The 17273-nt window shown below is 42.2% G+C and overlaps 1 protein-coding gene across 1 annotated transcript in view; it reads left to right on the plus strand.

The window, feature by feature from the left end:
* MYO7B (myosin VIIB) overlaps positions 1–17273 on the plus strand; it is a 48723-nt gene that overhangs the window by 15018 nt on the left and 16432 nt on the right. The window contains exons 14-30 of the mRNA XM_038183890.2: positions 86–221; positions 496–656; positions 2828–2965; positions 3909–4061; positions 4589–4687; positions 5228–5322; positions 6879–6963; positions 7994–8143; positions 8991–9170; positions 9924–10133; positions 10984–11148; positions 11427–11507; positions 12077–12204; positions 13695–13821; positions 15017–15136; positions 15978–16151; positions 17040–17267. Of these exons, the coding sequence (XP_038039818.2) occupies positions 86–221; positions 496–656; positions 2828–2965; positions 3909–4061; positions 4589–4687; positions 5228–5322; positions 6879–6963; positions 7994–8143; positions 8991–9170; positions 9924–10133; positions 10984–11148; positions 11427–11507; positions 12077–12204; positions 13695–13821; positions 15017–15136; positions 15978–16151; positions 17040–17267 (2430 nt within the window). The remainder of the gene's footprint in view (positions 1–85; positions 222–495; positions 657–2827; positions 2966–3908; positions 4062–4588; positions 4688–5227; positions 5323–6878; positions 6964–7993; positions 8144–8990; positions 9171–9923; positions 10134–10983; positions 11149–11426; positions 11508–12076; positions 12205–13694; positions 13822–15016; positions 15137–15977; positions 16152–17039; positions 17268–17273) is intronic.

Genomic DNA, 17273 nt, shown 5'->3' on the forward strand with positions numbered 1-17273 from the left:
ACCACATCTATTTGTTCACTGAGCATAGTCCAGTGCAGAAAGGGGATCTACTTAACTGTCTTTTTCTGCCTGTGTTTGTTCCCAGGGCACAGATGCTACCATGCTCATCAAAATCAATTCCCTCCATGGCAAAAGTAAAGTCTATATCCCACCTAAGAGTGACCATGACACCAAGTTTGGCATTAACCACTTTGCTGGGGCTGTCTTTTATGAATCAAAAGGTGAGCCTGTCACTGCCAGATGTGGAGGGTGAAGAGAAAAGCATAGCTTGCCACGGACGTGTAGCACTCCAGGGTAGTGCTGATCTGTGATTTCTCATGATGGGAGTTAAAAACCTTCATGTTTACTTAGCTGAAGTCACAAGATCAGGAGGATTACTCTAAACTAATCAACAAGTTACTGTAAATGAAATAGATTTTAGCTAGACAGAGTAGCACTAGAGCCAGCTGACTGCAGAGATAACAAGCTTTTGTATTTTTTTTTTCCATCCTATAGGTTTCCTAGAGAAAAATCGGGACACACTGAGTACTAATGTAATGCAGGTGGTTCATTCCTCCAAGAACAAATTCCTGAGGCAGATTTTCCAGGTGGAAGCAACCCCACCTAGTCTGGGACGTGGGACCATCCGGCGTCTTGGAAATGACCAAGCCTACAAGGTTGGCTAAATGACACTGGGTTGCAGAAACAACTCATTTCTCCTCCCTTCCATAATGCTCTGGCTGTTTTTGGCCTCCTCTTTTTATTACACTGTCTCTGCAAATACATTTTCATGCATACCCTTTCCTTCAACCCATTTCAACAAAGGAGTCTGGAATAAAAGTCAGGATCTGGCATTCATGCTGTAAACAAATGTAATGTCAGCCCTGTCTCCCAGGAGTGCTTTCAGTGTTTATATTCCTGAGTTTCCTTCTCAGGGTAGAGAGCAAACAGTCAGCTTGCTATCTTACCTGTTATCTGCCTATTCTCCTGGCACTGTTTTCTGATCCCGTTCTTTCTTCCTCAGTCTTTATCTCAATGTGGCTTTCTGCTGTCCAGAACATCTGGCTACGGACAGGTTAAAAACCTGTGGGAGAAGAAAGAAGTGGTATAAGCAGCAACTGAGAAATGGCTTAGCATTTATTAAACATTATGAGCAACTTAAGATTAAATCTCAGGTCCACCTGCATTGCTCTCACGATTTTTGTCTTTTTAAAGAAGGTTGTGTTATGGGAAAAGAGCTTTCCTTAGGAGAAGATTTAGAAAGTAGCATGTCAAGAAAGGAGCTACGAAATGTGGGTTACTATCTATTTCAAAATGCATAGAAGTCAGGTGATGCATCTCTATTCATTTCAAATAGGTTGGGCCACTGCTGGGGAGCCTAAGAAGCAGACTACAGAAAATAACAGGAAATGAAGTGCCAGAAAAAAAAAAAAAGTGCTTTTCTGAGGTGTCAGAGTCTCTCTCCTGACTCACCAGGGGAGAAAATTCACCGCCATTCCAGCAACAAGACAGGCTAACAGTGTTGTATCTGAAGGTGGTCTGTGAGACCATGAGGGCCTGGACATCAGCCTTCTGTGACTGTCCTGCTGATTTAGTGGTACAGCAAAAAAGCCTCGAAGGTCTGGGAGTGCAAATTGCTTTTAACTCTCGTACAGTTTAAACGTCTATATGCTGTTATGCTGTCCACTTCAAACAGGAGCTTGCTAGCCCTGAAACGCATCACAGCTGCTATGAAGCATTCCCAGGAACTATTTTCCAAGGCATGAGGGTTTGGTCGCTGGAGGGCAGCATTGTCCTGTAGCTTAAAGAAGAAAGTGGCAACTTGAGTGTTAAAAAGGGGATTTAAAATATAAGAACCAGAGTAACCAGAGTACTATAAAGACTATTAAAGTGATGCGAGCCACTGGGCTTCAAATGGTTTCTGTATTTTGAATAGGAGGTGATTGGGAGGGGGAGGGAAAAAAAGTCTTTATATATAGCAGTATTGTGTTTCAAAGATTAGCTCCAAGCTTATAAGAAGCCTGTAAGAAAAAGGCCAATGGAATCTTTTTGTTACCTGGAATCTGCACTGCTGTCACTGTAATTTAATATGCTCTTAAAACACAGAAGCAGCAGCTAAGGGTTATTGTGATAATCTGTGTGGAAAGAGGTAGAACTGTGCTTACAGTGAAGCAGGGGAAGTGAGGAGCTAACTGCAGCCAAGTGCAGTCCCTCTGGGGTTACACTATTGCACCTGTAAGCAAAATTCAATCCAGGAATTGTCAGAAAAGTTGTCATAAAGCACTGCATCTGCAGCCACAGATAGAGCAGCTTTTACATTATCCTCCAGTAGAAGTTTGCCTTTTCACTACTTACTGTAGCATTAATGAGCAAGGAGACCATCCCGAGCATTAAGGAATAAACTGCTCAGAATCCTTAGCTATTCTACTTAGCTATGAACTGGCAGCAAAATGCCTGGCCTGGAGGTTATTATTGCTTTGGAAATGGCTGTTTCTTACCAAACTTTCAGGCACACATCCATGAATAATGGCTTGACACCCAGGCCCCATGCTAAGCACAGCCTTGGTTGGAGACAGGCCTATGTGGGCCCCTGTGGGAGGAATTTCTTCCACCACAGCCACCCCCTACTGCTAGAAATTAGTGCCCAAGTAGGTAAAGGACCTCAGTGGGGTTTCTTCAAAATAATCTTCCCAAATAAGATGCAGATGACAGATTTAACTCCCATATAGGTAGATAACTTTTCCTGGCATTTGTTTGATACCATTACTCATACAAAAATATGAAGATTTATCATCTGGCCCTCTGACAATGAATGATGTAGCAGTCAGCATGTGCTTACTCTTCCCAGGGCTTGGATACCACCAAACGGGTCTCTACTCTGGGAGGACAGTTCAAGCAATCCCTAGAAAAACTCATGAAAATCCTTGGTCAGTGCCAGCCATACTTCATCCGCTGCATCAAACCGAATGACTACAAGAAACCACTGGTAATGCTTTAACATTATGAGCTCTTGCCTTCAGTAAACTTTTTTTATGATGAAAAGGTATCAGTTGCTATGCAGCATTTTCTATCTGTACTTCAGCCAAGAAGAGCTGGAGTACAAGCCATTACTGTACGACAAAGGGCAATAGGATATAGTAATAGAGTAATAGAGTGAAGGATGGCAAAAAAGCACACAGGTGTGTTCCTGGGAGGAGCTGCAAAAGCCAGTCCTGTAAAGATAAGGAGCGAACTGGAGAGTTCCTAGCCCAATCAAGAGGACAAATGAAAAACAAAATAGGATTCAGCCACAATCATATTATGAAATAGCCTGAGAAAGATGAAGGGAGCTGTTGGTATTTGAGAGAGGGGTGATGCAGCCTGATTTGACACTACAAAAGAAGAGGAGCAAGTTTGTCGTTAAGATACTTGGCTGGAACTTGGGAAATCACAACCCAGTTCTACACCAAATCCTTGTATGGTGTTTGTCAAGTGACTTAATCATTTTTAAAGTACTGCATATGGTCCAATGAGCCTATTTTTAATCTCCGTTACAAAAAAAAAATAGCAGCACTCATGCTATGTATGCCCAAAGAACGTAAGTTTCTACTCCAGTTACTCACACCTGCAAACCAATATGAACAATTTATTGTTCACCTGAAATCACAGTTATAGAATTGAAAATGGTTGCTGAAGACAGTCTGAAGTTAATGGACTGCTTCCACTGCCAACAAACACAAATTTGAAGACCTTTTGGAGTGAAATGTTTATGCCTGTAATGAATTAATTTAGGACACTGAAATGAGAAGTGCAATTAAGAAAAGCCGTAGTAGGCCATTTTAAAGGCCCTCAGAGGTCACAGGTTAATAGATACATGTATATTTTGAGGAATGCTGCATGTACAGCTCCTTTTTGTATTAAGCCTCATCTTTGTCTGCTTTCTCTTCCAGTTATTTGACCGGGAGCTGTGTATTAAACAGCTGCGATATTCAGGGATGATGGAGACCATTCAGATCAGGAAAGCTGGCTACCCAATTCGCTACACCTTTGAGGAGTTCTTTGACAGATACAGAGTTCTCCTGCCGTGGTCTGTTCAACAACAGGTGTGTTAGCACAAGCTGGACTTAAGGCTAATCTAACTTTTCCTTATGAAGCTATAGTCTTTCCCATGGTAGAAAGTTCTTGGATTACTGCTGGCACAGCTCAGACAGCTGTCATCACAGTAACTGTAAATTACAAAAAACTCTAAATACTTACATGCTCAATTGGACCTTAGTTGAAACAATAGAGTGCTTTTAAGTCCTGGAGTTGCTCCACATAGACGTCCCAGGCACGGTGGCATATCTACTGCCCTCAGATATTTCATTTTCTGTAATCACACACTTCTGAGGTCACTGACATGCTTCCAGGCAATTTAACTCTGTAACGCTTCACCAAACACTAATGTTCCTCTGTTTCTTGACCATTTGAGCCAAACCACTTTCATTCATTATCCTGTCAGGCCAGAGGTCTGTCAGACCTCCTCTGTTTGTATTCCTTGCCCTATGAAATGCAAGGCAGTAGATCCTTACATAGTACCACCACTGTGTGTCCAACCAAGCCCTAATGTAATGATGCTTTTGCACATCAGCTGAAGAATGATGCTCGACAGTGCTGTATCGGCATCTCTGAAGCAGTGCTGGGCAAGGATGAGAGCTGGCAAGCTGGAGAGACCAAGATTTTCCTTAAAGTAAGTAAAAGGACAGTTTATTACCTCTTCCCCTGAAAAACTGAGCATTTCACAGTTAAGCCTGACTTGTCAATGTAAGAGTGGTGAACCAGAAGGACAGGGTTCTCCTATAAACTCTCTCTTGAATCTGAGACCGGATCTGTGTTCCTGAAGACCATGTAATTTGATGGACACAAGCTTAGTGTAGGAGGGGCTGATCCTTTTCCTGTGCTCCAGTGGTGCAGCTGAAACAGCACAGAGCAATGTATTGTACTGCTCAAGCCTGGAGCACAATGGATACCAACACACTGTCCCAGGGGAAGTCCTTGCCCTATGCAAGGTAAAAGCAGTCTTTTCCTAGACAGACTCTGTGATTGTTTATTGCTATAGCCAGACATGGTATGGCCAGATAGTGACAACTCTTCCTACTGCAGTTCCACAAACACATTTTAATCCCAGCTTGCACCATGTCATGCTGATTCTGTGTCTTTTTCAGACCATGTGTCCAGTTTTCAGAAGTTGTGTCTATTCAGCTGGCATATCAATGTTTTCTTTTAACAGGATCACCATGACACAGTATTGGAGTTGCAACGACAAAAAATACTCACAGATAAAGTTCTTCTTATCCAGAAGGTGATGAGAGGATTCAAGGACAGGTCAGTGATCTCACAAAATGGGATTTCCTTTGGTTTCTAGTGAGGTTTTAATATCCTAAGTGAAGCATTCCTGAGTATTAAATGTATCAATTCATACCTTCTGCTACCTCTCAATTCAATGCTCATCATGTAACAGTGCATCTATGCAGACTTTACACAAAGATTTGTTCTATCTGTACTATCAGTTTATTATCATGATGCTTTTCAAAATGCAGGACTGCTGCACATGCAGCTTGCATGTAGGGGAAGGACTGAAAGCAGGATTTGCACTTAATCTTTACAGCGAATAGCAGAGATAGGTATCTGGAAAGCAGGAAGTCTGCATGGAATGTAGGATCTTCTATTTTAGAATGCTTCTTTGATACAAGACATAGGTAGAAAAGAATAGGAAAGATAGAAAACTAACTAGTCCTTCTCCTTGACAAAGATGCACAATTCTAGTTTAGTTTGAAATATCTGCAGAACTAAAATTTAGTCACTGTCAGATAAATTGCCACCCTTGCTAAAATGCTTTACATCATGATTTTTTTTCATTAATTTTGTATTGCTCAGCCAGAACCATAATATAAGACTAACTCCTGGTTTGGTTTAGAAAACGTTCCTGACAATGGTGAAGCAATAACTATAACACAGGACACAAATGCCAATAAAATTCTCCCTTTTTGTCCAACTCTGCCTGTTATCTAAAAGAGTATTGCCCCTCTCTAAAAAACTCACCTGACTTATTTTTAGACTATCAGAGCTATGTGCAAGCTTTGACAACCACTGTGTGACAGCTTTTACCATACAAAGTTCTTGCTCAGATGTGCTCCTAGCCTTGGCAGTTGGGAAGCAAGTGGTCATTAGATGGGAGAGTTATCCCTGCTTTATGTGAAGGCTTTTTCAGCTCTTCCAGAACTCTCTTACTACAGCAATGAATTTGGTCTGCAGTTGCTATGAATATTTTTGCAGCATTAAAGGGCAAAGTCAGCTCAGACGTAAAAAGGTGGATTAGTAATACTTTTGTCTCATGCTTTCTACTAGCAAATGGATAGCAAACCAAATATGAAAGCTCTCACTTTGAGAGCTCAACTGATTGATTCACTAGCAGGATGAGCTGAGCCTGGGTGAAACTGGCCAAGGCCCTTGTCCTGAAAAGGTCAGGCAAAACAGCCTCTTCTGGCATTTGCATCAGCATGGAGAAGGTGTAAGCAGACAAAATGCTTTGAGAAAGGATAATTTTGATGCACATGGTACAAAAGTTTCTGACCAGACTAACCTTTGTGCTGCAACATAATACTTTTATTGGGCTACTCGGAAGCAAGAAGAACAGCCCTTGCTGTGCTTCAAGCTTGCTCTAGCAAGCTACTAGTATCTGAGCTAGTAAGTTTAACAACAGTTTTCCTGACATTAGCATTCTTAGATAGCAGTCAAGCCTGAGATCAGAGTCTAGAAATCCCATAAACATTAAAAACACATAAACAAAAAAAAAAAAAAAAAAACTTATTCTTTATTCTTATCATATGAAGCAGCAGAAATAACGTACTGCTTGTCACCTCACCTGTCTGTTTGCTTAGGAAGCAGTTTCTGAAACAGAGGAAGTCTGCTGTAGCCATTCAGGCAGCCTGGCGAGGCTACTGCTGCCGGAAGAATTTCAGAATGGTAAGAGTGTATATATAAGTGTGTGTGTGTGTGTGTGTGTGTGTGTGTGTGTGTGTATTTATACACTGTGCTTTGTAAGATTGAGTGAAGTGATTGAATGAAGATATTCACAAATGAAAAGGGAAGAGGCAGAATGTCAGGACTTACCGGGTCCATGGAGGACTCGGGGGCATCTCAGGGCTTGCTGAACTTGTGACATTTCTGCTTTCCAGTGAAACAGTAACACAACTAACCTCTGGCAGGCCTGGCTGCAGCAAGCTGGCACCCAAGTGTTCCAACACTTCTAGTCAGGAGTCCAGGGCTAGCATTTGTGCATCACTACCAAGCTGTGAGCAAAGGATCTTCCACAACTGTTACAGGAAAATTGGGAATCTGTAATAGAAAAAAAATCATTGTATCGATCTCTAAAAATTAATAAGCTGAACTTCTACAGATGGTGGCTTTTGTGGTTAAGGAAAGCTACACCGTACTGGAGGTGCCCACATATTGTGTATTTGTATGGGAGAGATTGCTATTACTATGTAAGAGAACATCCCATTTGTAAAGAGTGAGAGGAGAAACTGCCAATTTCAGTGAGAAACATTTTCTATTCTGCATCAAAGTAACACAATTCCTATCTGAACAGCCAGGGTGTTGTCCCGCATTTGGCCCTGTCCTTTTCTGCTGCTTCTCTCAGTATTAAGGTACCTATCTCTCCCAACTCCATGCTGCCTTTTTTTTTTTTTTTTCCCCAATATACTCAGTTTCATTTCTACTCTCTTCTTTCCCTTGTCAAAATCTCAGGCTGACACTGCCTGAAGCCACTCCATAGAAAAGCTCCTCAAAAGAACGCTATCTCATCTAGTTTCAAAAGTGTATCACTGGAAGAAGAAATTAAAGCATTCTTTTATAGATGGCAGTAACCCATGAATCCCTTCCAGTGGCTTTATCCAATTACTGAATTTTGTTATCTTCTATTCATCCCAACTTAACCCCAGTCTCACTTGCTTTGAACACCAATCACTTTTTTTTTCTTCCCCACCTCCTACAGATTATGCTGGGTTTTGGACGCCTGCAGGCCCTCTACCGGAGCCGTCAGCTTGCCAAACAGTATGAAACAACCCGGGCTCGTGTCATCAAGTTTCAAGCTGCATGCCGTGGTTATCTAATACGTCAAAAAATAGGAACGTGGAAGAAAGCGGTATGTCTTATACAGGCACAATGCAAGGGGCGTGTTTGCTTGCCAAACTTTGCAAAGGATGAAGAGGGAGGTATGCGTATCTGTCCAGATACCTCATGAATATCATGTTGTTTCTATGAGGTTCTGAGAGTCAGTGACCAGCAAGCGTTGCCATTGGATAGCACTGAATGTGGATATTAATTTGGGAATATTTTATTTTGAGGTATAAAAACAGAGTTTTAAAAGAAGCTACCAGGTTTGAAGAGGTAGGCATGTCAACTAAGGAACACTGAACGCTACGTAGTTTGGCTGACAAGATGGCTTGCCCAGTTTACATGTGGACTTGCTCAAAGACCTGAATACTGCTATATTTTAGAGAATAGTAAGACACAGAGTTGTAAACTTACTTGTAAGGATGATTTAGAAATGGGACAAGGTAAACACATACACGTTTCTGTTTGCAATATGAGCTGGCACTTTAGCCAAGCATGCACAATGTTATTACAGCCTCCTGACAGAAAACATTTTAAAATTTTAAATAACATGTATTATTTTTCTACTATTAGGAATACTTTGTTTTTCCTAAAGTGATTTATTTTTTCTTTTAGTGATACAGTTCTTCAAAATTGTGCATTATTACTAATAGACCAGCAGTCTATTGGGATAGCTGTAAGAGCAAAGCCCTGTTGATGAGATATGTCTTTGTGACCGCTTAGCACAAGCAACATTTGCCCTCACATTCCAGCATTGCACTAGCAGAGCTGGACCTCACTGTCATAGCACATTTGTAATTGCCTTTCATCCTTGCACCCATTCTTTGTATCAGAATGATGTTCCAGTTATGCTTAACCAAATTCTATGTTTAAAGAAACACCTGTCTACTCTGGAAATAAATGAGGAAGAAGAAAGACAAAGGAGGACAGATGTCTTTGCCAGCAGACCAGCAAATGATGAGGTTATCAGTGACCAAGAGATGGTTGACAAAATTTTTGGGTTTTTACCTTCTATGATTGGAGGCCAAGAAGGACAGGCTCCCCTGGGCTTTGAGGTATGGAGCTGCAGAGTGGTAATGTGTCATGTTCATTCCCTGTGTAAATCCATCAGCTTTCTTTGAATTTCTGTCAATTCTGTTTAATGGACTTTTGTACAGTGGAAGATACACCCAAATTAGTCATCCAGACAGGAACTGCTTTCAGAGATCAGCTCCCAAAAGTTTTTGATCATGTGCAGTTTAAGAACTGTGTGTCTTCAAAAGCCACTTCATATTTGTTTCTTTCCTCCAACAGCCCCCCACCAAACAGAGCCATTCTCTCCATTTTGGCACTGACCATATGTTCTGTCGCCATTGCTCTTAGTGATTTTCCAGCTGACACAAGCTGGAAGTTTATGACCTAAATTACCCCATTTTATGAAAAGCAAAATTTGAGATATACTAGTCCTGACAACAGTGGAGGATAGAATGGGGTAGGGAGAGCAGAATAGTCTGGATTAGCGCAGGATATGAGTAATAGAAGAGTATCTGCATTTTCCAACCAGCAATATTCTTGGCCAGCTGAAGACCAGGGCAGGAAGGCCATATAGAATAGATGCATCTCAGAACAAGCCCCGAGTCCCAGCAGTCTGTTGGTATCAGCCGAAAATGGCTTTGGGTTTATCTGGAAAGCCACATTCTGGAGGACCTATGGCTAAGCAGAAAAAGAAATAGAAGAAAGAAAAGGGAAATAAAATAAATAAATAACATATAATAAGAATATCAGGTTAGAGGAAAGGAAAACACATTTCTTCCTCATGTTCTGCACAGGACTTAGAAACAAAGCCCCATAAGCTGGAAGAGGTGGACCTGGACACAATTCCCATGAGTGTGGAGCTAGAAGAGGAAACAGATGGCTTGGAGGAGTACACCTTCCCCAAATTTGCCGCTACTTATTTTCAGGGGTCGTCTACACATACACATATCCGGAGACCACTGCGACACCCGCTACTTTACCATGATGATAAAGACAACGTCCTGGTATCTTGTTCCTGCGTGTCGGTGAACCTGTTCCCCCTGCCTCAGGCACAGCCCTAGGAACCAGAGTCTTTAGAGTCAAGCAAATACCCCTAAGCACTTGTATGAAAATAGTAGTTTCCATCAGCATTTTGTGGTGCTTTGCAGGCAGGCGTTTCACACGGATACCTCCCCAGCACAAGATATCTGTTCACCTTTAGTTTGCCAACAGAGAGAACACCGAGGCTTATTTTGACTTCTCCAGATACCCACTGGGGGTAAAAGTGGACTGGGGAGAGGAAAGCATCAGGGCTCACCCATCTCTTGCTAGGGTTGCTGGTCTGTGACAGAAGTGGACAGGAGGCCTGTGCACCAGATTTTCCTGTTGAACCATAGGGGGGTGGAGGAGGGGAGTTTTTCTTGATGCTAAGCAGCTTTGTAGAATGGAGGATCCCGTGCTGCAAAAACTTTGCTATTATTTGGCTTCCTAGTTCTGGGTGTCAGGCTTCTAGAAGAGCTCACTGCATTGCTGTCCACCCAGGTGGGTAAATGCAGAGTGCAGTGACAGTTTCTCTGTTCCACTCTGGCTGCAGTGCACATGCAAAGTGCCAGTAACGGGAATGGTGAGGGTTCAGCAACCACAGAGCAAATCTGATAATCCCACTAGAACTGCACCCACTTCCTGAGAGTGTCAAGAATGTTGCTCACATGTGGTATGACGCGAAAGTAAACTTTAGGTGTAAATAGTGGGAGAGACGGGATTTTAACAGCTTGTCTGGGTAAAAGAAGAAAGTGGTCTAATCTAAAGAGGAAGAAATGGCACGAAGCCTTTAATTCTCTTGACAGTGTCTGACTCTGCTTCCTGTCACTGCAGGCTTCTCTAGTTGTTTGGGTAATTATCCTGAGATTCATGGGGGACCTGCCAGAGCCAGCAATGTTTGCCAGGAACGTCACCAAGAACAGTTCCGTGATGACACAGATATATGACACACTTGGCAGGAAAAACCAGGTCCAGTTCAAGAGCGACAGCCCAGGCATGGTAAGATGAGCTATGAGGCTATGTTTGTATTTTCATATGCTTTCCTTGGTTGCTCTGATGTTCTACCAAGACTGAGAAAAGCAAACGAACCTTTGCATGCTACAGGTCTTGAAATACTAGAAGTGCAAAAGGGCCCCTGTCAGTCCTAGGACACAGCAGCTCCTTCTGGCAAGAGAGGACAAAACAAAAACATCTCTATTTGATCATCTTTCCTTTCCTAATGATTAGTTCTTGCTGTGCATTAAAGTAATTTCCTATAATGGTACTGTGTGTTGCAGAGAGAAAGCAGAAAGGATAACAAGATTTCCAAGGGTATCTCTTCCCTGAAGCTGAAACGGTCCTCCAAGTTGACAGGGAAGGTAAGAGCTGGAAATAAATGGCTTCCCCTAAGTCTCTTTGTCTGGACCCCTGTCTGACAAATGTGTGACAGCAGCGTCCTGGCTGGGAACTCATTCCCTTGCCAAGCAAGGTCAGCTGTGTTTATGGGATACCTGGTGCATTATTATCCTTCTTTTGAAATTATCCCCATGTACACTAACATCACTCATTATCTGGCAGATTCCCTTCATCCCTTCCTGCTGGAGAGTGACTCCTGAACACAGTGAACAATTTATTATTGGGAACTGTTGCTATTACAGAACAGTTTGCCTAAAGTCCTGTGCGGAACGAGAACCACCATGTGCTTAGGGCTGTACAAGACAGTACAATAACATTTACCTAGCCAGTAATAACAGCACTGTAATACTGCATTTTATGACTTAGTTTGTGAGGAGGGGGGAAATATGATCTGGTCCTAACCACTTTTTCACTGAGTAGGAAAAGATTTAGCCAGAAAGACTGAGAAGGAATGTCTCTCATTTCTGGGAGAGTTGCCTGGTAAGAAGGAAGATTTCTAGAGCACTCAGGAGTTCTGGTTGGCTTCTTTCAGGTGACAGACCAGCTGAGAAGTGGAGAAGAGGGTTTCCAGGAGGACACCTCGATCTCTGAAAGACCTATGTCTAACTTAGAAAAAGTGCACTTCATCATTGGCAATGCAATTCTGCGCCCTGCCATCAGGTAGGAAACTTGCACCTCTCCTTTCTAGGATCAGGGACCCATTACATCAGGGAAATCCCCTTTCCTAAATCCTTGAGACGTTTTCCTTATATTGGAAATGTCCCACTTTCACCTCTCGGGGTTCCTGACTGAAAGTCCAAGCTAGACGCATACAACTGAGACTCCAGGCCAAGCACCTCTTCAGCAGATGGTTCACCTTTCTCACGGTTTAGGTCAGCTGCCTCCACGTGTGGCTTTCTGAATCTCTCTTGGGTACGTAATGGAGCAGAGCTCAGTGCTGTAAACCAATAATACATGCACGCCCTCGTATGAGGAAAAAGAAAACCTAAGAGAGAGTAAGAAATAAGGGGTTTATGAACACTAGGTGTAAGACATGCTCATAACCTCAGTTTCTCAATGGCATGTTTCTGGGCCTCTAGCAATGTACTCAAATCAAAGACTGGCTGGTTTCCTGAGCAACTCAGACACTAAACAGGGAATTCTGCTCACAAGCAACATGAGGCTGGGCATTAGCCTAAGCATGGTGTGAGGATGAGACAGTCTGGTTGTTTCTGTCTGAACCTTGTGATTCTCTCTTCCATTTTAGCCTGTTTTAGCTTATGCAACACACTTCTGTTACAATGTACCTAGGCAGAGGCCCTGCCTTGGCCTCAGCCATAGGTTGCATTCCTCTCTACCTCAGTGTTTTGTTTCAGTCAAAATGCTCCCAGAAGCAGATCCCCATCTGGCAAAAATTGCCTTCAATCAATGTATCATAACGGCCACAAGCCATCTGCTCCCTCAGTCTGCTTTTCATCATATGTGCTACCTGTGAGCAAAAACTTCATCTGCCTTGCATCTTCCCACATCAAACTCATCAAATGTGTGTTCCAAGAGAAAACTTAAAATGAGTTTTATTTGTATGCAGCTTTTTGCATCTGTTTCCCATACATCCTTGCTTCAGGCAACTTGCGTTTTCAGAAGCTTACTCTGAAGCACCCTTTTCTCTGTTACTGTCTGAGGCCTCACACCATTTGCTCCAAGTTTTCTAAAAATGTAAAATTAAGAAGGATATCCCTCCCTCTCCCCCTCTTATTTCAAAATCTACATATGATCTGACAAACAAGAGCCATGAGAAAAAAGCCACGTACTGTGGAGAGCTTAGAGCAAGTTTCACACAGAGTAGACAGCAAGGCCATTTTGCATCTGGATAAACCAGGAGCTCGTTTTCTTGCACAGCCCCCCAGCTTATCATGGGAGGTATTCCAGCATGGAAACTGCACTTGAACTGCATGAGTAACAAGGGGTTTCAAAGGACAGTAGGCTTATTTTGAGCCTTTTTTCTACCAAAGCAACAACACAGTAATTTACTGTCACACACTGCAGGTGGTATCCTAGTTAACGTAGTTAAATCTAGCTCAGATCTACTTCATTATGCCAAGCTTGTGATGGAAATGTAGCCAAAGACTGTTAATCATCATTATCTGTTGCTTTCACATGTTTTATTACAGAGACGAGATTTATTGCCAGATTTGCAAACAACTATCTGAAAACAGCAACAGGAACAGCTATGCTCGAGGCTGGATACTTCTGTCACTTTGCCTTGGTTGCTTTCCTCCTTCAGAAACATTTTTGAAGGTACATTGTTCACTTCTCCTATAGCAGCTTAAATGCCTCAGCTGATCTCATTTCTTTTGTATGGTAGTTTTTTGATACAAATAGTCATGTAAATTGTTTGGCTGCCATAGCAGTTGGCACTGTGATTTTTGCAGAAACAATCTCATCTCATATGCTTACCTTGTAATTTAAAGAAGTTATTACTGTATTCACGTTAAACTATTTTTCTTGACATGCCATACGAGTCAGATACTGTTGTTGATCCAGCCTTCATTTTAGATCTTTAATCTCCAAAGAATCCGGCAGATTTTACCCTCTCCACTCCTGCTTTTCCAGCATTTAAAACCTATCTTCAGTTACGATCCAAGTCATTAAGTATACTCAGGAGTCCTGTGTAAGATCACCCCCTATATTTCACCAGTTCTTACCCTACATCTCCAAGCCCCATAAAATCCAATAGATTTGGACTCTTTCATCATTTTTAAAAATACATTAATTTCTAAATTTAGATTGATAAATCCACCTCACCACACAAAAACAAACTGTGGCTTCAACTTGACATTGGCTTTCCTTCTAAGTATTAGAGGCATACACAATCCATAGATATCCCTGAATCTTCAGCCTTTATTTGATACTCTTGCTCAAATGATTACTCATATATGCTGCCAAGTGGTCACTATTTACTAAAAACAGACACAAGCCGTAGACCCAAGCTTGCAATAAATACAAGTCAAGTATGTAAATACTTGCTTGGTGGTATAAATCCACGTTTATACCACATCATCCAAGGTAATTGAGCCCTACAACTCCAAAAGCTCAGTTCCTCCAATCCTTCTCTTCCGTTAATCATGGACTTCAACCATTTATATTATCAGAGAACTTAATAAAACTAAGAGTAACCATAATCAGCAGCCCTAACATGCCATTAGCCCTCTTCATACAGAATGTCACAAGACCTCAGGCTCTTCAGTTGGAAACACTAACCCTTGTCTGTAGCATAAGCATAGGAATAAACACTCTCAATTGCCTAGTATTTCTGGTACAGTTAAACATAATCAATAGACGTATACTGACACAAGCCTTCCTTTTCAGTCTAAAAGCTTGCAGAATGCAGGTAGCCTTCATCATTCTAATATATTCTATCAGCTAAAGAGGGTTTCTAGTGTTTTATGGCCATTAGTGTTTCCTAATTCTTTCCTATGCTTTGTGCATACAGTACCTGCTGAATTTCATCCACAAGGGGCCCTCAGGCTACGCACCATATTGTGCTGAACGTCTGAGACGTACCTATGTCAATGGAGCAAGGACTGAACCTCCAAGCTGGCTGGAACTTCAGGTAGCATCTCTTTTTGCTTAGTTATATTGAACTGTGTCATTTTATGCTGGACTGCATTTACTAATCTGCGCAAACAGATCTTCCTAAGTCCAGTAGTGGAAATGAATTGTGCAAGGGGTTTGAAGACCAACTGCCTTAGTCTGTATAGCTTCTTAAGGTTTCTTATGGGTTTTCTAGCTGTTCCATTAACCTAAATCCACTGGAGAATGTAAGTTAGAGCTACACCACGTGATTTGCAGCGAGATACCTCCATCCACTCAGGAGCTACAGGCCAGAACCATCTACTGAGGGAAGCTCTACATATTTTTGGAAAGAACTGAGTGGGGCTTGTGCTTTTAAAATGGAGGGCAGAAGTGCATATGATACTGTTACATTGCCCACCCCCTTCCTTTAAATGTCAGCCTAAAAATTAGAAGTCACATAAACCGTAAATGAAGATGCCTGTTTAAGTTCTTCCTAAACCTGAGTGACTCCGCTGCCTAACATGCATCTTCCTGGGCAAAATGCTTGCTGCAGGCTATCTGTCCACTGATGCAGATAAGGCTGCACCTAAAAGTCAACGTGCTAAAAAGGACTCAGGAAAAGTCTATCAATCCACGCTGATATGCAATGATCAGCTCCCCTGAGCTGTGAACTTGATTCCAGTGCTGTTCCAGAGAGGTCGTTTATATTTAAAACTCACTATGCATTGAAGAAACTGGGTGGGCTTTCAAGGTTTACTTAGATTGTTGACTAGGGTGTACAGAGTGCGGAGCTCTTAAATCTAAATGCCTTCTTCAGTTTCTATGGAAAAATAAGGTTTGCACATAATTTATTTCTCTCCTTTACATCTGACTTACAGGCAACAAAGCAGAAGAAACCAATTGTGTTTAATGTCACCCTGATGAACGGCCAAAGCATCACTGTCCCTGCAGACTCTGCTTCCATTGCCAAAGAGATCTGTCAGTTCATAGCAGATAAAACCAAACTGAAGGATGTGTTTGGTTTTTCACTCTACATTGCTGTGTTTGATAAGGTAAGGTGTAGAAAACTAGAACTGGAGCTGCCTTCTCTTTCCGTGGAGTTACAGCTGCATGGAATCCCTGTGACTTCTGAAAGCATTTCTGTCCCCATCCTAGCGCTTGAATTAAATCGGTTCTGGACACCAGCTGAATACCAGGGCAGTGCAGCACTATGGTCTCCCCCAGTTCTGGGATCCCACCGACAGCTGGCTGTGCATGCAGCACTGCAGAACTGCTGGAATGGGGTCAAACTAGCAGGTCATATACTAGGGTGCCCTGTTTAAAGGCCTACATGTATTTCCTACCTGCGCTGCTGCACACAACCTTCTTGTCTTGTGTTACATATGGTGCTGCTGATACAGTCCCTACCACGTGGTGCATACATTGAAAGCCACCAGCTTTGCAGCAGGGCTGCTACTGTTAGCTCACATGATGGCATTTTAGCCTCCATTTTGTTTTGTTTTTCCCTCTCTCTCTCTCTTTTAACAGTAATACTGGGGAACAGATATACACAACAGGATGATATCTTGGTGCTCAGAGTTAGGTACCAATTGCAAAAAAAAATATTTCAGAGATGGCACGTTTGTTTAGATTACAGAAACACTTACATGCACATTTAAGGGAATATACAAGGGATAAGCAGAAGTACAAGGAGACAAACAGAAGATTGCAAACCTTGCAGAGCTGTCTCATCTCATCTTCTACCTTATATTTTCCAATACCATCCCTGCACTTAAAAATACACACTTGCCAAAGTGTAACTTGCACATCCATCTGCTTACCTTTTCAGAGATTTTCGTCTTTTTTTTTTTCTGTCAGGAGACCAAGGAGGTTTGGGCTTGTTGTCCTTTGTTCAGATGCAAAGTAGATATGCCAGTAAATGCAGTGTCCCTTTCTTCTAGGTCTGGTCACTGGGTGGGGGACGAGATCATGTCCTAGATGCCATCTCTCAATGTGAGCAGCTAGCAAAGGAGAAGGGCACGCATGAACGCAATGCACCTTGGAGGCTTTACTTTAGGAAGGAAATCTTCACCCCCTGGCACAACTCCCAGGAGGATCCCATCAGCACAGATCTCATTTACCATCAAGTCATTCGTGGCATCCGGTTTGGAGAATATCGTTGTGAGAAGGTGGGT

This window comes from Anas platyrhynchos, chromosome 9 (assembly GCF_047663525.1).
Source record: "Anas platyrhynchos isolate ZD024472 breed Pekin duck chromosome 9, IASCAAS_PekinDuck_T2T, whole genome shotgun sequence".
Classification (NCBI taxonomy): Eukaryota; Metazoa; Chordata; class Aves; order Anseriformes; family Anatidae; genus Anas; species Anas platyrhynchos.